The sequence below is a fragment of the Rhinopithecus roxellana genome, chromosome 4 (assembly GCF_007565055.1).
Source record: "Rhinopithecus roxellana isolate Shanxi Qingling chromosome 4, ASM756505v1, whole genome shotgun sequence".
Taxonomy (NCBI): Eukaryota; Metazoa; Chordata; class Mammalia; order Primates; family Cercopithecidae; genus Rhinopithecus; species Rhinopithecus roxellana.
In genome coordinates this window covers 27253223-27276472 of record NC_044552.1, presented here as the reverse complement: position 1 = coordinate 27276472, position 23250 = coordinate 27253223, and the positions used below count along the sequence as shown (strand labels likewise).

The 23250-nt window shown below is 57.8% G+C and overlaps 1 protein-coding gene across 1 annotated transcript in view; it reads right to left on the bottom strand.

Annotated features, from left to right (window-relative positions):
- The window catches only part of ITPR3 (inositol 1,4,5-trisphosphate receptor type 3), a 76207-nt gene that overhangs the window by 7130 nt on the left and 45827 nt on the right, over positions 1-23250 (bottom strand). Inside the window, exons 15-49 of the mRNA XM_010359109.2 lie at positions 22586-22747; positions 21915-22087; positions 21256-21375; positions 20724-20906; positions 19044-19295; positions 18805-18949; positions 18301-18442; positions 17375-17574; positions 15903-16032; positions 15358-15415; positions 13759-13924; positions 12677-12841; positions 12520-12594; positions 11980-12105; positions 11074-11196; positions 10777-10977; positions 9472-9723; positions 9151-9276; positions 8924-9049; positions 6969-7089; positions 6219-6409; positions 5459-5607; positions 5164-5272; positions 4941-5031; positions 4687-4856; positions 4090-4264; positions 3796-3980; positions 3370-3570; positions 3104-3214; positions 2479-2574; positions 2264-2365; positions 1306-1392; positions 699-809; positions 435-627; positions 86-211 (exon numbers count right to left, since the gene is read on the bottom strand). Coding sequence (XP_010357411.1) covers positions 86-211; positions 435-627; positions 699-809; positions 1306-1392; positions 2264-2365; positions 2479-2574; positions 3104-3214; positions 3370-3570; positions 3796-3980; positions 4090-4264; positions 4687-4856; positions 4941-5031; positions 5164-5272; positions 5459-5607; positions 6219-6409; positions 6969-7089; positions 8924-9049; positions 9151-9276; positions 9472-9723; positions 10777-10977; positions 11074-11196; positions 11980-12105; positions 12520-12594; positions 12677-12841; positions 13759-13924; positions 15358-15415; positions 15903-16032; positions 17375-17574; positions 18301-18442; positions 18805-18949; positions 19044-19295; positions 20724-20906; positions 21256-21375; positions 21915-22087; positions 22586-22747 — 5143 coding nt within the window. The remainder of the gene's footprint in view (positions 1-85; positions 212-434; positions 628-698; positions 810-1305; positions 1393-2263; positions 2366-2478; positions 2575-3103; positions 3215-3369; positions 3571-3795; positions 3981-4089; positions 4265-4686; positions 4857-4940; positions 5032-5163; positions 5273-5458; positions 5608-6218; positions 6410-6968; positions 7090-8923; positions 9050-9150; positions 9277-9471; positions 9724-10776; positions 10978-11073; positions 11197-11979; positions 12106-12519; positions 12595-12676; positions 12842-13758; positions 13925-15357; positions 15416-15902; positions 16033-17374; positions 17575-18300; positions 18443-18804; positions 18950-19043; positions 19296-20723; positions 20907-21255; positions 21376-21914; positions 22088-22585; positions 22748-23250) is intronic.

Below are 23250 nucleotides of genomic sequence, written 5' to 3'. Positions count from 1 at the left end.
CCAGCTGGCCTCAAGGCTCTGCCCCACCCCAGGGAGGAGGCATGGCAGGGCCAGGGGAACCTGCCGGCCAGCCCTGTGTTCTCACCTGTGGACGCGCCCTCCATGTAGGGGTAGAAGAAGGCAATGATGATGTTGATAAACACGGCCAGGTTGAAGGAGATGCTGCCCCACAGGGTCATGCGGCGGGAGAACCAGTAGATCAGCGGCATGCCTGAGGAGGAGGGCAACGGCGAGCTGCTGGAGGGCGCTGGTGAGCACCCTCTATCCCTTGCATGCGGGGACCCGCTCAGGAGGAAGCCACACATGGAAGAGCGCTTCCTTGGGGTGAGGAGGGGGTGGGCGCAGGGCACCCACAGGCGGGCAAGGGAGGCCATTATAACAGGGTGTCAGTGAGCAGCTCCAGACCGCCCCACCCTCCTGCCCGCGGGTCTCACTGCGGAGCTTGCGCTGCCACTCCATCTCGTTGTGCAGGAAGGAGGACTGGTCAAAGAAGTCGCTCACTTTGCTGCCCTGCTCGTCCTGCTCGGTAGTGGTGAAGAGCCGGTGCTTGGTCTCCTCCGTCAGGAACTGGCAGATGCCAGGCACTGGGAACACGATCTGCTCCATGCTGCGGTCCTGCCGCACAATCTGAGCACGCACAGCACATGGTCACACCCGGCCCAGGCCCCCACGCCCACCCCTGCTGCCCACAGGCCCACCTCGATCTGGGACGTGTGGTTCTCGTAGTAGGCCAGGGGGTCTTCCTCCTCCTCCTGTGCTGGCACTGAGGACTTGAGCATCTGTGACAGCTGCTTGTTGTTGAGGCTGAGCTGGAGATGGGGAGGGCGCGGAGGTCAGACCCCAGCCTGCCCATCCAGGCCTGGCACTCAGCCCCTAGCCTCCCAGGCCTTCGCCCAGCTCTGAACTACACTTCAGCGAGTGTTCCCACCAAGCCAGACCAGGCCAATCCCAGCCCAACTAGGACGTAGCCTCGAGAATCTGGTGCCAAAGGGAGGGGAGCGGGAGAGCCATTACCAGAGAATCCCAGAGGATAGCCGGGGCCTTCCTCAGTCCTGCCCAAGTGCAGCCCGGGTCCTGCTTAAAGCTTCCAGACCCACCCCAGACCCACCTGAGCCTTGCTTCCATTTCTCAGTCTGAGTTTCACCCCTGGCTGCCAGTCCCGATCAGCCTCCTGAGCTGTACCCCCAAATTCTAGCCTGGCTCATATTCTAGGGCCTCACTCTGTTCCAGGCCATGCCCTTGGGTCGAGGCTCCTCCCTGGGCTCCAGGCCCTGCCCCCACCCCAGTCTCGGGGCCAGCACCCACCATGGAAGAGATACCCTCGGCCTCCTCCTCTTGAATGCGCTTCACTGGCTTCAGCAGGTGCTGCAGCTGTTTATTGTGCCTGGAGAGCTGAAGGAAAAGGCAGCACAGTCACCAGGGCATGGTGGCTGGGCAACATGGTGGCTGGGGGACGATGATGGTGACTGGGGGGTGATGGCAGCTGGGGGAGCATGGTGGCTGGGGGGTGACAATAGCAACTGGGGGTGATGGCAGCTGGGGGGGCATGGTGGCTGGGGGTGACGATGGCAACTGGGGGTGATGGCAGCTGGCGGGGGCATGGTGGCTGGGGGGCGACGATGGCGACTAGGGGGTGATGGCAGCTGGGGGGCATGGTGGCTGGGGGGTGACGATGGTGACTGGGGGTGATGGCAGCTGGGGGGCATGGTGGCTGGGAGACATGGTGGCTGGGGAGTGACAATGGTGACTGGGGGGTGATGGCATCGGGGGGCATGGTGTCTGGGGGACATGGTGGCTGGGGGGTGACAATGGTGATTGGGGGGTGATGGCATCTGGGGGGGCATGGTGTCTGGGGGACATGGTGGCTGGGGGGTGATGATGGCAACTAGGGGGTGATGGCATCTGGGGGGCATGGTGTCTGGGGGACATGGTAGGCTGGGGGGTGATGATGGCGACTAGGGGGTGATGGCATCTGGGGGGCATGGTGTCTGGGGGACATGGTGGCTGGGGGGTGACAAAGGCGACTGGGGGCTGATGGTATCTGGGGGGCATGGTGTCTGGGGGACATGGTGGCTGGGGGGTGACAAAGGCGACTGGGGGGTGATGGTATCTGGGGGGCATGGTGTCTGGGGGACATGGTGGCTGGGGGTGACAAAGGCGACTGGGGGGTGATGGTATCTGGGGGGCATGGTGGCTGGGGGGCATGGTGGCCGGGGGAGTGATGGCTGTTGGGCACCCAGGGGGCCACTGGTGGAACTGGTACCTGCAGCGCCAGGATGTAGATGTTGTGGCCCACTTCACGTGGGCTCACCTCCGAGTTCTCACGCTCTTCTTCCTGCAGGTAGGCCTTCTTGATGACATCCACCTGGAGGGGCAGTGCCTGTTCCAGTGCTCTCTTCCTAGGGCGGTAGGGCCAGCCTGGCCCTCATCCCCATCCCAACATACTCCACCCAGTCCTGCCCGCCTGCCCAGCCTCACCAGCTCCTGGGGCCGCAGGCTGATGAGGATGCGCTCGGCATTTTCACTGTCATGCCGGCTCTCCATCAGAGCCAGGAGCAGTTTGGAGGCATTGTCCTGGGTGGAGGGGTGGAGGGAGGCAAGCCACAGTCTCAGGGTCCCCACCATGCCCCTGACAACTTCTCCCTCGTTCCTCTCCATAACAACTCTCCCATCCCACAAAAGGTCAGGTGCCATGACCTTCCCATCCTCCCTCCCCTAGGCTTAATGAGAAGCATCCTGCACAGCCAGCCCACCCATCCATAGGCTTGCCTTCACCCCCACTGTGGCAAACACTCAGCTACCCAGACAGCAGACACACACATAGCAAGTCCTCAGCTAAACCAGGACATATTTGTATCCAGAGGGAGTGTGTGTTTCAGCATGCTTGCTCACACGTGCACTCATGTATATATAAACATGCTGAATATTACACACACACCCTGCACACACCACACACTTGTGCATCCAAATGATGCCCCATCACACACATAATCTAACACCCACATATTACACACCACTATGCACACTTGACATGCAAGTCACACATACGTGCACGCACATCACATGCACACCCAGCACTCACACACCTGCCACTGGGCCCCACCTTGAGCTGCAGCACCAGATCCATGCGGTACTTGCACAGGGGGCTGATGTCATTGAGGATCAGTGCGGTGATGATGTCTATGCCATTGGACTCGTGAGTCACAATGCAGGTCTGGCAGGAGGCAGTGGGGGACACAGGGCCCAAGCCCTGTCAGCATTGTGGCAGCTCCAGAGAACTCAGCCTCTCTCCCTGCCCCAGCTGGCTGCATCTACCCGCATGTCCACACTGCCACCCTGGCTGCCACTTGTGCCACCAGGCCAGCTCACCTGGTTCTCATGGCAGGGGCCCTGGCAGTACTCAGTGAGGGTCTCCAAGGTCTGGATGATGAGGCCCACATTGTCCTCATTGATGTAGAGCCCCAGCAGCCCCAGGCCGCCCGTGGTGCTGCCGCACATGATGTCCAGGAACTGCAGCGTCTCGCACACCAAGTTGTAGTTGGTTTTGTTGTTCTGACAGCGCAGGAAGTTCTGCGGGGCACAGATGGGTTGGGCACAGCACAGCTGCAGCACGGAGTGGGAGGCTGGCCTGGGGAGCACGATCTTGTGTGCTGCAGGGGTAGGGGAACCACTGGCCACAAAGCAGCAGTGCCCAGGCCAGGGCACACATGCCATAGAGGGACACCGGCCACAGTGCCTGGTCTGCATGCCGGCTGGCTGGTGGGGGAAGGGGCAGGTGTGTGGCAAGGCACTCACCTGCAGGTCCCGGTTGTGGTTCTCGCACAGCAGCTGCAGAAAGCGCAGGATGGGCTGCATGATGAGCACAGACATGCCCATCTCGTTGCTCTGCACACGTTCGCTCACCTCGTGCCCCCGGCGCAGGCTGGGGCCCAGCGAGTAGCGGGATGAGGAGCCAGGTATCGAAAAGGAGGCCACGCGGCCTGTGGGCGAGACCTGGTGAGGCTGGAGTTGCCCACCCCCTAGGCCCCCACCCTGCACATCTTATCCTGGGAGCCCCGTCACGCTGTGCCTCTGCCTCACATCCCTGACCTTTGGTGGTGGGGTCGACTGGCTCACGGTCCTCATGTGGCTGGCTGCCCAGGTCATTCATGTTGACTGCCACGGTGGACTTGGTCTCCTGCTGGGCCCGCTTCATGCGGTCATGCAGCACCTTGAAGAAGCGCTCTGATTTCTTGTCACTCATCATCAGGTTGTGGAAGGATTTCTGGAGGTGGACAGTGGCCAGGGAGCAGCCTCAGCACTGGACCCTGCTCCTACTCAGGGCGTGGAGCAGGCACACCACGCTGCTGGGACCACTGGGGCCGCAGGGGCCTGACTGAAGGCCTGGGTGCTGGCGGCTGGCATCCATGGCCACCCATGGGCGGCTCCGTGCCCCATATCTATTCCTGTGTCACGTGGTCCCTTCACCACCCCCACATATCCCTCTGCCCCAGCCAGGCCTGAGCCCATCTCCTCATCATCCTGCCCCCATCATGCCCACTCTTCTCACCGCTCAGCCTCTGCTCAGGCCTCCTGCCCTCCTCTTTCACACCCTCCTTGGCCTTCAGTGCCCAACTCAAGGCCCACCTCCTCCAAAAAAGGGAGGGAGGCAAAGGAAAGCATGTCCAGGCCCCAGGCCCCCCACACCTGGATCTCTGTGTTGCCACCATCCAGCAGGCGGATGGCCAGGCCAATGCTCTCCTGGAAGATCTTCTCATTCTTGGTGCTGGTGATGAGGTCGCATACCAACTTGGTGGCCCCCTCCTTGTCCAGCCTGCACTGGGTGGCTGCGATTGCTGACCAGTCTGGGTCCAGGCCTGGGGGGGGACTCAGTTGAGGGAGAGCTGGTGGGACAGGAGAGTGGAAGGGAGGGCCCAGGGGCAGGGGAAGGCGATACTGACCAGTGCCCATGGGGTCGGGAAGGTCCCCCCGCGAGGTGGACTTCCGGTTCTGGAGGTAGTTTTGCAGCAGCATCTTGCGCAGCTGGTTGCCCTGGGGGAGGATGAGAGTGAGGCCCCATTGTGGGTACAGTGCACCATTGACCACTGGCCCGATGGGCTTGACCCTGAGCCCCTGGGCACTCCTGACCGGCCCACCCAGCATTTGCCCCACCAGGGCACTCACCCGGTCCCCATACTTGGTTTTCTTGAGCAGCATCTGCTGCAGGGTCCGCAGCACCTTGATACACAGCTTCTCCTCCGACTCCATGAGGTCCTTGGTGTGCTGGATCAGCCTGAGCCAGTCAAGGAGGCAGCTCAGGGCAGCCCACGCTGCCTCGCTCCAGCTACTTTCCCGCCCCATCCCAGGCAGGAACACCTCCAGGCCCTCTGACCCCGTGAGCCTGTCTAGTCCCCACCGGGCCCTTCCCTGCCCCCGGCTGCTGCACCCCTGCTGCCCCCACGCCCAGGGTCTCGCTCACTTGGACAGGAAGCCTCCACTCTCGCAGCGCTGGTAGGCCTCACTGCCCTCCAGGAAGAGCAGCTCAGGCCAGTGCAGGACGTCCACCAGCACGGACAGCTCAGCCTGCACCAGGGGCTTCAGCCGCTCCTCCAGGGCTGTGATGATGTCCTGGGGTGGCCAGGGCAGGGTCATTGCCAGACCCAAGAAATGACCTGGGTATGACTGCCATTCCCCTGACCCAAACACCAAACAGCTCCACAGATTGCCCTGCCTCTGTCTGAGGGGCCCACACCCACAGAGACACCCTGAACACAGCATGATGTCTGCCTGCTCAGAGCCCTGGCTGGGAGCTGCAAGGCCTGGCTTCTCTCCCAGCTCTGTGTGACCTTGGGTAAACCCCTTACCCTCTCTGAGCCTCAGTCTCCCGCCACGTGGGGAAAATAACCCACTACGCCCCCTCTACAGGCCAATGAGACGGCGCACAGAAATGTGCTGCATAGACAGGAGGGTGCTGCAGGAGCCAGGGGTGGTCCCGAGCTCCAACCCCACAGGCAGGCCTCTGGGTTCTCCAGGCTTCCTCTGGAAGGAGGCTCCCCAGTCCCCTGCTGCAGGGCCGGCCCTTAGCAGCCCCAGAGTGGGGAGAAGCCAACCAGCCCCTTCCTGGAAGTGTGAGCAGGACAGGAAGAAACACTCCCCGAGAATTTGCCCCTCCAAAGTAGGGGAGCTGCTGAGTCAACCAAGCAGCTCCTGTGGCAGATGCCAGGCAGCCCCACACCCACCTGCAGCTTCTCAATGATGTTCTTGTAGTCCCACTGGTTGGCGGTGGGGGTGACGCGGGGGAAGGCCCGCGTGGTTGCCTTGTAGCTGGAGGCGTTCCGCTGGGCGGCAGCTGCACAGCTGGCTCCACTGCTGAGCATCGAGCTGATGTGGGCGTCCAGGTCCATGGGCAGCGAGATGGCCCGGCCCTTGGCTGGGTGGGAAGGGAGGGGTGCTGGTGCAGGGGCAGTTCAACCAGCCAGAGGCCAGGCTCAGGGCTGCCACACCAGGAGACAGAGTGAACTAGACTGAGGGTCTGGGGGACAGAGACCTCCCACCCTGGCCTACGCTTGAGGGACTGAGAGGCTTTCTTCCCCTTGTTGGGTAAGAGGAGAGTTTCTGTCTCTTTGATTACCCCCTAGCTCTACCCTGATTTCCCCCTCCTTTCTCTCACCTGTCCTCTCCTCTTCCCCAGCTGTCCCTAACAATCCACAGGCCTCCCTCCTGCCGGAACCTATCTGCAAATACCCATAAAAAACTCTAGCTGGAGAATGTCGGCCAGCATCCATCTCTGGGGAACTGACCCAGAGGAGAAAACAGCTTCTCTCAATTGCCAGGATGCCAGGCAGACACCAAGAAGGACTTACTGAGAACCACTTGAGAGCAGGAGATGGGCGAGCTTAGGGATAAAGTGTTTATTAGGAGGGCAGGCGTCCCCATTGCGAGCGGCGGGAGGAGTGGTTTGGAGCTGGTCAGTGCCCCGGCACACTCACCCACCATGGCGAGGGTCCGGATGCAGGCCTCCACAGAGCCCTTATGCTGCTGCTGTAGCCACGGACACTCGAGGAGCCGTGTAGTGGACTGCAGCAGCTGCACCACAATCGTCTGGTGTGTCTGCAAGAAGTCACAGAGCCCGCTGCTGCAGCCCAGCCCTGCACCCTGGGCAACCCAAGGTCCAGGAACCAGGGCCCAATCAGAATGGGCATGGGTGGAGAGACGGAGCCTTCACTAGCCACCATATGCCTTTGTGCTGGTTGGAAAAAGGTACTTGCATTCCCTTCAGCAGTGCACGACCTGCCCAGCTGTACACGGCAGCCCTGTAACTCCCCAAGGCTGTGGGCTCATAGCCATGTTGCTGACTCTTTCAAAAAATGTTTAAATAAATTAATGTTGTAAAAAGATGATGGATTTACATGGTTCAAAAACCAAAAGGTTATTTAAAAGGTAACACTTTGAGGCTTGGCACAGTGGCTCACACCTGTAATCCCAGCACTTTGGGAGGCCGAAGTGGGTGGATCACTTGAGGTCAGGAGATCGAGACCAGCCTGGCCAACATGGTGAAACCCCGTCTCTACTAAAAATACAAAAATTAGCCGGGTGTGGTGGCGGGCGCCTGTAATCCCAGCTACTCGGGAGGCTGAGGCTGGAGAATTGCTTGAACCTGGGAGGCAGGGGTTGCAGTGAGCCAAGGCTGTGCCACTGGACTCCAGCCCAGGGCACAGAGTGAGACTCCATCTCAAAAAAAAAAAAAAACGGTAACACTTTGAGAAGTCTCTCCCCCATCACTCTCACTGCCCTGGAGCTGATCAAAGATGGGGAAAGCTGACCCCAATTACCAGAGTTCCATGGTCCCACAGGGATCCCAGGGCCCAAACGATGTGTGTCAAAATACACCACCCTTCCTGGGAAGGCAGGACTCAGCATGTTTCCCCCCAGTCTTAGAAACACTACCCCACCCCACCCCAGCCCTATCCCCCTAAGTAGCCCCTTTTGTTGGTTTCTTTTGTATCCTTCCAGTGTTTCTTTGATCTCAGTCATGTAGCAGCGCCCTTCCTTAAGGGAACCTGGCTCGCTTTCATTCAGAGGGCTCTGGGCTGAGCACTGGCTCGAGTCTGGGAATCTGGGGATTGACTGAGGAGCCATGAATCTTTCGTGATTCAAATCAGGCTTCTGTACACTGGCCTGGAGCCCTTCTGCTTAGGCCTTCAGAAGGCTGCCTGCCTATTTCAGTTCTAAGATCACTGTGATCAACTAGTCAGCACGAAGGATCTCTGCCAGGGAGACTGTCGTGATCCCTGCTTTGGCTGTGCCATCCCATGCATGGCACGTCCATGTTTTCTTTGGTGAGTAAGTGCTGCCACTCTGGAATCCACCACACCCACTGGACTTAGGAGTTCCTGCTGGATGATACCATTCCCACTGTCATTCTGGCCCACAGAAACTGAGATATGCTTGTTGTTTTAAACTGCTAGGTTTGGGGATAATTTGTTAACACGGTATAGATAACTAATACACTTAGGCCGGGCACAGTGGCTGACACCTGTAATCCCAGCACTTTGGGAGGCTAAGGCGGGCAGATCACAATGTCAGGAGATCGAGACCATCCTGGCTAACACGGTGAAACCCCGTCTCTACTAAAAATACAAAAATTAGCCGGGCGTGGTGGCGGGCGCCTGTAGTCTCAGCTACTCGGGAGGCTGAGGCAGGAGAATGGTGTGAACCCAGGAGGCAGAGCTTGTAGTGAGCACGTATGGCGCCACTGCACTCCAGCCTGGGCCACAAAGCGAAACTCCGTCTCAAAAAAAAAAAAAAGATAATACACTTATGTACCCTTTTGCTACTTCTTTATGTACAATAAGCAAATATGAAGATATATTCTTATTTCTCCCCTTTCTTTCACAAAAGCTAGGCAAGTCGGTCCTGGGGTGGCGGGAGAGGAGAAGCTCACCTGCAGGGAAGTGCTGTTCTCAGAGAATGGGGAGCTGAAGAAGGCGTTGATGGTGTCCAGCACGACGCTCAACACATACTTCTCCAGGGTGGGGTCAGCCACGCGCTTCTCACGCTTGCTGCAGACCTGAGGCAGGAGAGAGGGATGCCTGGGGGGGTCCTCACATGGGGCCCCTCCACTCCTATCCCTCCTGGGGGGCTTTGCCCACACCCCACACGGGGACAGACCCGCGCCATGTCCAGGGTGAAGTTCTCAAAGAGCGTCCAGATGTGGTTGCTGGTGTAGATCTCCTTCATCTCCACCTCCGTGTCCACGTAGCAGTGGTTCACAAAGTTCACATAGGCCATTTTCACCTGGGCAACGGGTGGGAGGTCAGGGGCACGAGCAGGCCGCCTGGCTGTGCTGTCCCTGCCACATTGCTCCTGTCCCCTGGCCTCCCAGTTCCTGCCCAATTCCCTGGCTTGGCTTTGCCCACTCTTCCTGTCCCGTGGCTTTACCCTCCCCTTCGCCCCATCTCCAGTCGTCTTGCCCAGTCCCCCGATCCCCACCTCGGTGATGCAGTCCTCATGCGTCACCACAGACACCACGTCCTCCAGCGGCAGCAGGGAGGTGCACTTGATCTCAGTGTAGACGTTTTTGCCCTCGGCGCAGGCAGCCAGCAGGTCCACCAGGGAAATGTGGTACATGAGGGGGCTGTGGTCCTCCACGCCATCACGGGCGGCCTTCATCATGTCCAGCAAGTGGGCCAGCGATGTCTTATCGTTGTAGAACACGACCACATCATCACCTGCATTGGTCAGCTGCGGGCAGCAGGGGGCACATGTCACACTCTCTCCGTCCAGCAGGCCCTAGGCTCTCCTCTCCTTTGCTTACCAGGGAGAAACTGGGACTCTGACCACAGCCCTCACCGGAAATCAGGAAAACCCTCCCCTGGCTGGGATTTGGGGGTTCCCCAGCTGATGTCTCAGGCCCTCTGCCAGCAGAGATATTGACCCCAGGACCCAGAAAGTCCCCACTTCTCCCCACTGGAAAGAAGTCCCATGGGGGTCATCTCAGAGGCAGCTTCCTCCAGGAAGCCCTCGCTAATCCTGTCCTGCTCACCCCCTCCCTCCCCTGTGCTCCCACAGCGGTTATTTAAACCCTCCTCACTGAGCACACACCACATCCCTCTCGTGCCAGCGACTGCATTATTCACAGTAACATAATAATAGCAATTAATAATTAACACTGCGCAGCAGTTCCAGCACATCATGTCTTGTTTATGATGTCCTAATCTCCCTTCAGTGTTTGCTCCTTTCTCCCCCTGCCGCCTACACTGTCAGATGCTCAGGGGCAGGGACCACGTCTGTTCCAGATTTAGACTTAGCCCTTTATGCTTCGTGCCTTCACTCAACAGGTGTCTGTTGAGAACCTACTATGCGCCACACACTGGGGCCCTGGCGATGCACACAAACGATGGGGTCCCTGCCTGTGCCCCCCAGGAGCTGGCACTCAGCTGATGTCCCCCGTGCACGTACAATCCGTGGCACGTAGCGGGTGCTTCCTGATTTTAAATGAACAATAATAAATGACAAGTGAAGGAATGCGTGCTTGATTTCCTTCTGGCCTATTGTCTGAGTTCTGCTGGGTGTCTGATGCTGCTGGGACCCTATTTGAGTTCTATCAGGTCTACAGCCTGAGTTCTACCACATCTGCAGCCTCACTTCTCCCTCTGCATCCCCTCCATGGTCAGCAGCTGAATGTTCCTTTTGTGACCCACTGTCTGACTTCTCTAACTCTGCAGCCTTCCCGCCAAGCCTCTGCTCTGGGCCCCCACCCCAAGATCCCTGAGCACCCCTGAGCCCCGCCCTCACCTCAGTCATGATCATGTCCTGGCACTTCTTGACGTACTTGCCCTCGGCCTTGATGACGGTGTGCAGGAAGTCCAGGTACTGCACATGGCGCCCATGCGTGGCCAGCAGGTGCACGAAGTGCTGCAACACGGGCTCGCTGATCTCAGAGCAGAGCTGATAGTTGTTCAGGAAGATGTGCTGCATGGTCTCTGCCTCCAGGAGCTGCAGTGGGGGGCATCTGTCAGAAAGAGTTCTGGGCCCTGCCCTCACCCTCCCACCTCCCGCCTTGTCCAGTTGCTCCCAGCCCTGCACCCTCACCCCTGGTGTGAGGAAAAGGTGCAGGTGCTTGTGCAGCAGGGCCTGGTTGCCGGGGTTCCCTGCACAGAACTTCTGCAGGAACTGGTGCGTGTAGCGTAGGATCTCCATCATCTTGGCATCACCCTGGGCACAGGAGGCAGGGAGAGGGTGTTGGTCCCACCAAGGAGGGAGGCGAGGCCCCAGCTGAACTCTGACAGGAGCAGGGGTGTGTCGGGCTTGGGACTGGGACCATGAAGAGGCCAGGGTAAAGGGAAAGTGGGGACCCCAGGTCAGGATGGAAACATGTGAGGGGCGGGAGCTCAATGGCCGAGATGAGGCTGGAGTTGGGGCAAGGTGACAGGGTCACGGTCAGTGTCAGGGTGAGGCCTGGGACATACTGAGATCAAGATCAGTCATGGCAAGGGGCTGAGGGTCAAAAGGGGAGATGAGACGAAGATTGGAGTCAGGAGCCAGGGTGGGCCTGGGGACAGGTCAGCGTAAGATGTCAGGATAAGGAATCAAAACCAGGGGTCAGGACAAGGCCAGCACTGATGTCATGGGTCAAGGAGAAGTTGGGTTCAGTTAGGGTCAACATGGGTCAAGGTAAGGAAGCTGAGGGTCAAAGGTTGAGATGAAGCTGAGATTATCAGGGTTAGGTTAGAGGGGGGGAAAAGGGAGTCAAGGTCAAGAATCAGCATGAGGCTGCAGTTAAATCAAGGTCAAAGGGGATTAGGATGAGGGGTAGAGGGTCAAAGCTGATACTAAGACAGGGTTCAGGGGTCAAGGCATGCCTGCAAACAAACAGGGCAGTGTAAGAGGCCAGGTGAGGATGGGAGAGGTTGCCTGCATTAGGGCCTAGCGTACAAGTGAGGTCGGGGTTCAGGGGGAAGCCGCCCCGGGGAGTCAGAGGTCAGAAGTCAGAGCCACCTTGTCGTAGGGGATCTGCAGCAGGTCCAGCATGACCTTGTGGGCATCCATGTTCTTCAGCAGCCGTTGCTGCTTCTTCCTCATTTGCTCCCCGACCCCGCACATCTTGTTCAGCCTTTCCAGGATCTGCAGGGGAGGCAGGTGAGCCAGAGCCCCTTCCCTACTTCTCAGGCTGCCCTCTGCCCGGCCCACCACAGACAAGTTCCAGCTGGCACCCGGGACAGGAAGGGGGAAGGAGGTCATGGGCGCTGAATCAGACCCTCACAACAGGCCGGGGAAGCACTAAAAAAACCAATTCCACCCGTAAAAGTAAATAGAACAATATGACAGCAAAATGGAATTTCATGAAATTCCTTCAGCTTTAAAATAATTCCATCTGGACCTTGGCAGGGCTGTTTTTAATGTGCAGCAAAGGCTGGAAGATGTCTATTGTGAGGGCCAGTGGCTGGCCGACGGAGAGGCACAGGAGGCCAGGCCAGCGGGAGACCCCAGGACCATTGGGGCTACAGAGCCCTACCCCGAGGACCCTTGGCCACTCACGCCCTTGACAATCTGGTAGTTCTCACTGCTTTTCTCCCCTGGTGGGTGCAGAAAGCCCTCCTCATCCGTGGGCCGCTGGAAGCACAAAGAGGATGGAGGTCAGCCAGGCCCAGCCCTCACAGGGAGATCTGCCCTGGCCCCCTGCAGCCCCGCTCACCTCCTTCTTGTCCTTGGCTGCGCCTGCCTCCACCTCCTCGCCCTTGCCGCTGCCCTTCTTGTCCACCCACAGCTCTGACTTCTCCACCATGGTCCGCAGCCGGTCCAGCTCTGACTTGATCACCTTGTAGTTCTCCACGTCCTGCGCTGAGATCAGCAGCTGAACCTGAAGGTAGAGGATGGGCCTGGCTGGTGAGACGGGCTCCAGGTCCATGCCACTTAGAGACCTCCAGCATCTTCCCTACTTGAGGGTTCCCCTCCCAGCATCACCTACCACCACCTGCCTCTCTCCACCAAGCCAATTCCCTCTCAATGTTTCTGGCTCCGCCATAAGCCCACCACCTCCAGGAAGCCTTCCCTGATGGCCACAGGCGTCCCTGCACTGTCTGCCCTGAGCTGCCACATAACCTGGCTTCAGTTACTCACTGACTAGTACCTCAAGTAGCTGCGGTCTGTCACTCATCCACTGAGACCCCAAACAGGCAGGGCAAAGCATAGTGGCAGCCCTGAACCCTGAAGACCCAGGCCTGCGTCTGACTGCCACCATCCTCACTCTAGGTCAGTGGGCAATGGAGGAAAGCTCCCTGGGCCTGGATTTCTCCCCGCTCTGGAATGGGAGGGAGAGTAGTAACCTCGCTGTCAGGGCTGCTATGAGAATGCCATGCAATAATGCAAGTCCAGTGCTCAGTGCCTGGGACATGGCAGGCACTTATTTTTTAAAGGCCAACACTGACTGGTATTGATATTTCACAGGGAGCTGTTGGGACTGCGTGACATCACAATAGCAAACGCCAGTCACGTCAGTGAGGGTTGTCTGCATGCTAGGCATGATTCGAAGCATTTAGCATAGATGCACATAATAGAGTTGGCAAACTGTAAAGTGCTGTCCACATCATAAGAAGTGGCAGGCACTGAGCCAGGTCAGGAGACTCAGTCTTCACCTAGGAGCTCAGCAAGGCTGAAAACCCCAAATGTGCATCCCAAGTTAACCCCTGAGCTGTAAGCTCCTTAATCATCGTTTACTGTCCCCCAGTGCCCGGTGCAGGCCTCATGCTCAGGGCCAGGGCCAGCTAGTCCCGTCACCTGCTTGAAGGTGTGCATGGCCTCCTGGCGCTGGCTGAAGTGCTTGAAAAGCAGCTGCAGGGCACCCGAGACCAGCGGCGCATAGTCGTGCATGGTGAGGTGGATGAGCACGCGCAGGAACATGCGGCCGCCCTCGTCGTCCACCTCCAGCATGCTGCTTGTCTTCCTGCGGACACAAGGGTGCAGGGCGCGTGGGTGAGACTGGCACGCTCCCTGCTGTCCGTGGCCGGTAAGGGGCCCTGGCACAAGCACACTCCCCGCCACCCACTCAGCAGATGCAGGGCCAGTCTAAATGTGTTTAAAATATTGATACTTTCTCAGCAGTTTAACAGCCACTCCCCTGAATCCCCGGAGTGACCCCTGTCTCCTGGGATCTCTCAGGACTTCCCTTGATTAAGCAACTGAAGAAAGAACTCTTTTATTTATTTATTCATTTATTGAGACAGTCTTGCTCTGTCGCCCAGGATGGAATGCAGCCAGTGGCCTGATCTCGGCTCACTGCAATCTCCACCTCCCGGATTCAAATAATTCTCCTGCCTCAACCTCCTGAGTAGCTGGGATTACCATTGTGCGCCAACACACCTGGCTAATGTTTGTATTTTTAGTAGAGACAGGGTTTCACCATGTTGGCCAGGCTGGTCTCGAACTCCTGACCTCAGGTGATCTGCCCGCCTCAGCCTCCCTAAGTGCTGGGATTACAGGCGTGAGCCACTGCGCCCAGCCAGAAGCAAGGACTCTTAACACAGATCCCACTGCCACCATGCGGGGGATTCATGGATAGAAGCTGGGCCCACGAACAGAGATGGAGAAAACGTTACATCTTTATTTTTCCCAACCTCTAACCAAAATACAGCATTTCCTTCAATGAGGAAATATTTGTGGCACCTGTAAGTCTGTCACCAATAAATATCACAGATGTTTTTACACCACCGCAAAGTTGTTAAAATCACAAAATATCATTTATATTCGTCGCTCCCTTGAAGTAATGGTACTAATTATACCCACCGGTGCGGCTCGCTACTTAACGTATTAGCAAAGAGGCACATATATCACTGTCACTGCTAATTTGTTTTCTCCAATATTTTGATAACTGTCACTCCAAGCCATTGGTTCCCTTTGTCTTGTTATGTGCTTTGTTTTATGAGTTTACAATCACCATTCTGAAAAGCAGTCCGTAGGCCCTGCTAGACCTAGGCATAAGCCTGGCCCCAAGATGCTAAGAGCCCCCAGTAAGCCTCCGCCTCCAGCCCCTCAGGACTTCGGGCGGATGGGCTGCATGTCCCCACACTTTCTCCCTCCTGTGGGACTGGGGACGTTGTTCCAGCTATCCAGCTACCTGACTCAAGTCCACTGCACAAGAGAGGCACACCTGCCCTGAGTAGGGGTGGAAGAATGGCGGGGTGACTAGGAACCAAAGGGCCTCCGAGATCAGTGGGACTGGGGAGGCAGGGGAGGGGCTGAGCACAAAGCCCAGTGAGGGTCTGCAGAGGGAATGGCAGAGGGAAGGGCCAGCCCCCAGCCCAAGAACCCAGACCACCCCAAGAGGGGGTATCGAGCCTCCCAACCCCACACACCCCTGCAGCTCAACCCTGGCCTCACCCCACTCCAAACATGGCCTCCGCCTGCTCCCCGATACGATCCAGGTTCATGTTGGCAGCTGTGGGGAGAGGGGCAGATGGGAGCAGGTGGTAGGCCCAGCCCAGGAAAGAGGGGAGCACAGGCAGATACTCAAACCACCCTCTTTCCTGCACTGGCTGCACAGCAGCTGCTCTGCCTGCCCCTTTCTGGGAAGGAACCAAGTAGGGGAAGAGTCACAGCCCCCTACTTCCCCGCAGGGCAGTACAAAGTGGGCAGAGATCCAGGCTGGGAGTCAGGAGATCAGGTCCTGGTCAAGCTCAGCCTCTGATTGGTTGTCACCTTGAGCAAGTCCCTGCTCTTCTGTGAGCCTCAGTTTCCCCATTTGGAAAACGAAGGGAAGGGTGCCTGCCCTTCCCCCTCACTGAGGCAATTAAATGAGACAATGGAGAGAAAAGGCCTTTGCAGACTAGAAAAAGAAGCAGGGCTTGGGAGCTGGCTCCACCCCACTGCTGTGTATCCCTGGGGAAGTCGTACAGCCTCAGCCTGAAGGCAGGGCAGGGGCTCACTGGTAGAGTCGAAGGCAGGGGCTGTGCCATCAGCCCCGCTGTCCTGCATGGGAAACACCTCCACGAACTCCTTCTTGAAGACAGACAGCAGATAGGAGATGCGGTAATCCAGGCGGACATTGAGGATGAACTGGAGAAGAGGGGAAAGAATGAGGAAAGGGTCAGGTGAGGATGGGCTGAGGACTGACATGAGGTCAGAAGGCCCTTCCTACTTTATGGGGGGCAGGGGGCCCCCAAAAAGGCTCTAGCACTTGGGGTAGCGGGGTCCTCAGCACAGTCATTTGGGATGCTCCAGGGTGTCACAGCAAAAAAAACAAGACCCTTCTCCCCAAGGAGGCCCAGGGTGCCCTCCCCCCAGCTCTTGCCCCAGTGATGGAGGACGGGGGCCTCCTCTCAGCATGAGGCAGTGAGCACCCCTGCACCCAGCCCACTCAGTCCCTCTTTCCCAGGTTAGACACTGACAGGAAGGGGAATGAAGCTCCCAGGTCCAAAACCTGACTCTTGTCCTCCTATCCTGCTCAGCCAAACAGACCCTGGATACTCACAGGAGGGGAAACTGAGGCCTATAAGGGAGGAGGAGAGGCTACTGTGGGGCAGACGGGAGGATGCAGGGTTTGCAGACATGGGTGAGTCGCACAGCCTCATGGTGCACAGTGCCTTTGGCCAAGCCCCAGGATGCAGACATGGAAGGCCCAGCCCTCAGAATGAGTCAGAAGCTCCCTCCACTCTGACTCCTCACCAGAGGTCCCCCATGGAGGTCACTGCACTGCCCTTCCTGCCCTCTGGTGACAGCAAGGCAAAAGCAAGCATCCCCATCCCTTCTTAGGGATGAGCCCCTTCCTGGGGTGTGGCTGGGGAGTCTCAGATGAGACCAGAACAGGGATGACCACATCCACCTTGCCAAGAAATAGGTTCTTAAATCTCTAGCTCTGCTTCAAAATCCAAAGTCCCCTCCCCGCTTTTACTTTCCCCATCTGTAAAATGGGAGAATTGAGTTAGACTTCAGTGCACGTCAGAATCACCTGGAGGATTTGTCACAACACAGGCCCACAGGGCCCCTCTCCAGTGTTCCTGACTCAGTAGGTCTAGGTTGGGGCCCAAGAATATGCATTTCTGTTTTTCTTTTCATTTATTTATCATTATTACTATTTTTTTAATAGAGATGGGGTCTCACCCAGGCAGGTCTTGAACTCTGAGCTCAAGCAATTCTCCCATCTTGGCCTCCCAAGTGCTGGGATTACAGGCGTGAGCCACTGCGCCCAACCGAGAATGTGCATTTCTAGCAAGCTCCCAGGTGAGGCTGGCCCAAGAACCACAATGTGGGAACCGCTGGGCCTGACAGCCAATCCCAATGGAGCCTTCAGTACCAAATACTGAGATCTGAAGGGGTTTGCCCTGCCCAGCCTCCCTGTACCTGCCCCATTACCCTCCCCCTATCCCCAACACCTCCCACGTGGTCCTGGCCCAGGCACCTGAAGGATTTCCAGGATCTTCAGCTTGGTCTCCATCACCACAATGTCCTCATTCTCCTCAAACTTGCTTCTGTCCAGCGGCTCAGCAGCACTGGCCCCAGCAGGCAGGCTGGGGGCACCGAAGACTGACTGCTTGCGGCTCAGCACCATGGTGGACATCATGTGCCCCACGCCCTGGATGGACCGCCGCACATTCTTGCCTGTGGAGCGGGGAGTACAGGAGGTTGCTGAGGAGGTTGTAGAGGGTGTATAGCAGGGATCCCTGGTCTGATGAGGGAGGCAGAGGGTGCACATTCTGTTTATGTCAGCTGCAGGCAAAGCCTTGCTAAGGAAGGGACAGGGCTAAGCCAGGAAGGCTTCCTGGAGGAGGGGAGCTTTAAGCCAAATCTGGGGAAAGAAGGAGGTGTCAGGGCAAAGATGAGCTGTGTGGGGAGATGACTGAGAATTGTCTGTAGGAAACCATAAAAACAGCTACACAGCCTGGGGACTGAGGGGACACTGCAGGGAGGACAGCCCTGAAAACAGTACCAGGCTCTAGGCACCTTTTGTTTAGATGAGTTTATGCAGCCTGGGAGTGTCTGGGAGGGCAGGGCTGCCGCTCGCTCATCCCTCAGACAGGCTGTGCCTCCCTCCTCCTCACACGCACAATGACAGGGCTGTCTCGCTCCTCCCTCACTATCTCCCCTCAAGACCAAGCAGGGTTGGAAGGCAACTCCTCCAGACTCGGGGTCTCCAGGGAGTCCGGGCAGGGACCCCTCTGGTCCCGCTGAGGTGGGAGAGGCTTGGGCCCAAGATATCCCCTTGAGGCAGAGCCAGGTTGGGTGGGGGGAATGCCGGGCTGGGGAAGGTGTTGATCTGAGGGAACTTCCTGTGCTAGAAGGAGGCTGAGGACCGCCCGGATGGCCCAAGCCGGGCAAAAGCCTCACCGCCGGGGTCCTCATAGGCCTGCAGCATGGCCGGGGGCCCCTGCACACAGTCGATGATGCCCAGCAGTGTGCGAGTGAGCCGCAGCAGCTCGCTGAAGCTGTAGAAACCGAAGTAGATGAGGTTGTGCGCCAGGCTGACCACCTGCGGAGGGGCGGGGCCGAGGTGAGGTGGGAGGGGCCGGTGCGCGGGGGCGGGACTTCGTGGAGGGCGGGCCGGGACTGGGGAAACTTCGTGGAGGGCGGGTCGGGACTGGCGAAAGGGGCATCATGAGGGCGGGGTTGCCAGGAGGGACAGCGGAGCAGGAGAGGCAGCCCTTTCCCAGGCATTGGAACAGCAGCCTGCCTCTTGGAGAATCCCAGCCTTCTATACGGTACCCCTGCACTGGCTGGGGACACAGAAGGAAGTGGGGGGATCCCACAGCCGATTCCTGGGTGCAGACTGAGGCCAGTGTAGGGCCAACCAGAACCCCACGGACCCCAGCCCCTGGGCACTCCCCCAGCCACCTCAAAAGTGAGCTTGTTCTTCTCCTCGTTGGCAAAGGGCACAGCCTCGCTGACCACATTGTTGAGGTAGTCCTCCACGAACTCCATGGTGTTGGCAAACTTGTTCTTCTTGTCATCTCGGGACGCGTTGAGGTTGGAATCATAGCTGAGGGTGGAGGCCATGAGGCATGAAGGTCCCTGAGATGCACCCACCCCAGCCTCTACCCCTGCCCCGCCCACCCTGCCTCCACCCCTCTCACTCCTTGATGGTGATGGCTGTGGGGATCTCAGTCCAGAGACGGGCAAACTTGACGGGCGTGACCAGTTCCTGGGGGTCGCGGTCCACATGCACGTGCAGCATCAGGTGGCAGAAAGAGGCGCGCAGGTCAAAGGGCAGCATCTCGTCCGCCATGCACAGGAAAATCAGGTCCACACCCAGCTGCTGGGAGATCTCATCGATGGCCAAGTACTGGCGGTCCAAGCACATGCGGGCAAAGAGCTTCAGCTGGTACCTGCAGGACAGGGAGGACGGTGAGGACATGGCAGATGGCAGCCACAGGGCTGCTGGCACTGGGCACTGGACTTGGTGAGGACTCAGTAAAATGGCAAAGAGATTAGGTTAAAGATGCACCAGCTGCAATTCTGAGTTAGAAAGGTGAATGGAAAACCTGTCTGTGATGACGAGTACTTGCAATTCTCCCCTTCCTGGCTAAGGCTCAGCCAGGACAGGTTTTTATGGGAAGAGGGACGTCTGAGAGATAAGGGAAAGGGTGAGAGACAGGGGAGGGCAGTGAGGTGAGAAGAGCCAGCCTTGGCCAGGAAGGGTGAGGGCAAGATGGGAGAGAGGACAGGGAGATGGGTAGGTGGTGAAAGGGGTGTGACCTTGATGGAGGGGATACAAAAATGAGGAACGTAGGAAGCTCTGTGCTGCCCTGGCAATACCAGGCCCTCTGCCTCCTCCTCACAGACATGACTTCCCAGGGGCTCTGGAGCCGGACAGCCTGGGTGTGGGTCATGGCTCACTGCTGATGGCTGTGTAACCTCGGGCAAGTTCCTTTACCCCTCTGTGCCACTGTTTCTCCAGCTTTACAACAGGAGTAACTATAGTAGCTACAACAAGGGTTGTCATGTGGCTCAAACGAGGGATCAGGACAAGTGCTTTAAAAGGGGACTGCTGGCCGGGCGCGGTGGCTCAAGCCTGTAATCCCAGCACTTTGGGAGGCCGAGATGGGCGGATCACGAGGTCAGGAGATCGAGACCATCCTGGCTAACATGGTGAAACCCCGTCTCTACTAAAAATACAAAAAACTAGCCGGGCGAGATGGCGGGCGCCTGTAGTCCCAGCTGCTCCGGAGGCTGAGGTGGAGCTTGCAGTGAGCTGAGATCTGGCCACTGCACTCCAGCCCCGTCTCAAAAAAAAAAAAAAAAAAAAAGGGAGGGGGGACTGCTACGTGGCAAGCATTTAAGAAGGGCGTCTAAAGAGATTTTTTTTTTAAATTTTTTTTTTGAGACAGTCTTTCTCTGTAACTCAGGCTGGAGTGCAGTAGTGTGACCTTGGCTCACTGCAACTTCCACCTCCCGGGTTCAAGCGATTCCCATGCCTCAGCCTCCTGAGTAGCTGGGACTACAGGTGTGTGCTACCATAGCCAGCTAATTTGGTGAGGTTATTTTAATAATACACGTTTGGAAATAGGCTGGGTTTCTTTGAAGCCTGGTTCCTGTGCTGAGCCACTCAGTGCTCTTCGGGGCACACAGTCCTCTTCACTCAGACTTCCTTGAATGAGGCTGCATGGCAGGGGAGTGACAGCAGGGACGCTTCCGAGGAGGCAGGAGCCCCACCTGAGGCTGTCAGAGCTCATCCTCAGCATGGATTGGCCAACAGCCTACTGAGAAGGCTGAAAGGCACAGGAAGAGGGAGGGGAGGAGCTGGGGCAGGGCACCTGTAGTAGCTGAGCACATTCTCGTCGTGGGCATTGCCGGCCCGCGCCTCCTGGGCCAGCTGCCTCACACTCTTCTCATGGTGCTCGTTATTCTTGTCAGTCCATGTGAGCCACACTTCCTCGTCTGAGTACTCGATGCTCAGGTACTCGTGGGATTGGGCCATCTCCTTCACGGGCCGAAGTCTGCAGACCACCAGCAACCTGTCACAGGGAGCCAGGGCCAGGGCGCTACGCCTGGACCCCTCCCTGAGCACACCCGGCCGCACAGTGCCAAACACCACAGGGACCCAGGCAGACCATATACATCTCAAGGGCAGGGTCCGTGGCTCATTCTTTTCTGTGCCCCTTCCCCACTTCCCCGCCCTGCCCCACAGTGCCAGGCACACAGCAGGACACATAAAAGGCACAGAGTTCACAGCTGCAGAGAGCAAGGGTGCCAGCTCCAGCCTGAATCCAGACAGGGCCTAAGCTCTAAGACAGCTGGGCGCCAGCAACGTGAAGCCCAAGTGCAGGCAGGGGGCGCAGGGCTCACTCGGTCCTGATGAGAATGTCACTGTTCTTGGGGTCCAGCACACACTTGCAGATGAGCTCCTGGGTGACGGGGATGGCAATGTGGTTGGACACACACAGGTCAGAGAGGTAGTCCAGGAACCTGGGGTGGTGACAGCCAGGGGTGGGGAGAGGGTCTCAGAGGCTGGTCCCTCTAAGGACAGAGCCCATCCTTCCCTTTCTCCTTCCCCAGCTGGCAGCACCGCCACCCTGGGACTAGCTCCCTCTCAAGGCTTAGAGATGGGTGGGATGGACTCCCAGGTCCCCAAGGAGGGAGAGCCCCAGGGCATCATCCTGGTGTCCGGGAAGGCTAGATGAGGGTTCGGGGGGACAGGGTGAGGAGGCGCAAGGGCCAAGGTGATATTCAAAATATTTAACAACTGGTTCAATACAGGTTCTGACTTTGTCACTGGAGAAGGTCTTGGGGGCCTCTAGTGGTACCAGGAGTCATTCCCATTGTTGCTAGAGTGGGCCACATTTGGGGGGATCCCAGAGAAAGGCTAGGGAGGCTAAGGCCTCAGGGGGGTGGCAGTCACCAACAGGTGCAGGAATAGTTCAGTATTCTCACAACCAGCAGACTTTCTACCCAGGCAAGGGAGGAGGGAGGGGCAGGCGCCGGGCGGGGAGGGACTTCGGGCCCACCTGGGCTCCCGGTTCTTGCGCACAAGGCTGACGAAGGTCTCCACCTCGGTCTTGGTGATGTGCTTTTCCAGGAGCTTGCGATTGTTGTGCAGCAGGGCGGTGATGGTGTCCTCAGCCAAGATGTCATAGCCAATCTGGGACTGCATCATCCCAAACTGCTTGGCGATGTGCTCCTGGGGGGCAGACAGGCTGGGGGTCACAGAGAGTAACAGGCAGACCACAGGGCCCAGCTCTGCTCTGGAACACTGCCCCCAGACCCCGAGATAGGGACCCAATACCCTAGAAAGGTGGAGGTTCGGGAGAGGAAGCATCACTGGGCAGAAGAGTGACTTAGATTACATAGTTATTTAGCTCATGGGCTGTTTCCCACCAGAGCGAAACCTCCACGAGGGCAGGGACCTTGTTTGTGTGGAAGGATTGGCTACATAACTTGTAGGGCCCAGTGCAGAATGAAAGAGCAGGACCCTTGCTCAGCACAGAATCTAACCCAGTGCAAGGCCCTTGTGAGCTGTGGGCCAGGTCCCATTCCCATGAACTCAGCCCTGCTGTCTGGTGCCCTACCGGACCCTAGACCCCAAAACAGTGCCCGGCACAGCACATACTCCTGAGGAAATCACTTGCTGAGGAAGGAACGCATAGCCAGCAAGTGGGCCCGCAGGGAAGTGGCACACCTGGTTCTTGCGGTAGTCCTCCTGGGAATGCCGCAGCACGCGGTAACACAGACGGAACATGTGCTGATAGGGGGCGTTCTTCTGGTCTGACAGCTCCTCCAGCCGTACCAGGGGACCTTCACCCCCCTTCTCACGGAATGGGGCCTTCAGAATGCCAAAGATCTGGGGGAACACAGAGGGTGAGGACTGATTGCCCAATACCCATCTGCATCCTGAAGTCATCCCAGGAGTCATCCCTGAGCCCTGACTCTGCCCTAAAGCCAGCCCAGACATCAGCTTCGAGCTGATTCTAAGCTGGACCGCAACCCCAGACCAGCCATCCTCAGCCCCAATTCCAGCCCCAGCTCTCCCTACTCCTTGTTGGAATCCCGAAGCTGACCCCAGCCCATCCCTCCCTGATACAGATTCTAATCCCAGCTCAGATCTGGGGCCTGGGGGAAGAGCAGAGGGTCTTGGCAGCTCAGGGTCTGAGGCTAAGAGAAAAGGCAGGCTGGGCCACTGTGGCCAGAGCTTAAGAGATGAGACACAGGCCTGCCTTGTCAAAGTAAAATGTTACATAATTACAAAAATGTTTTAAAGGTTGGGGCTGGGTGGAGAGGTGAAAAATTGTTCTAAAACAGAGACCAAAGTGACAGAGCAACAGAATGGAATGAAAAAACCTAACT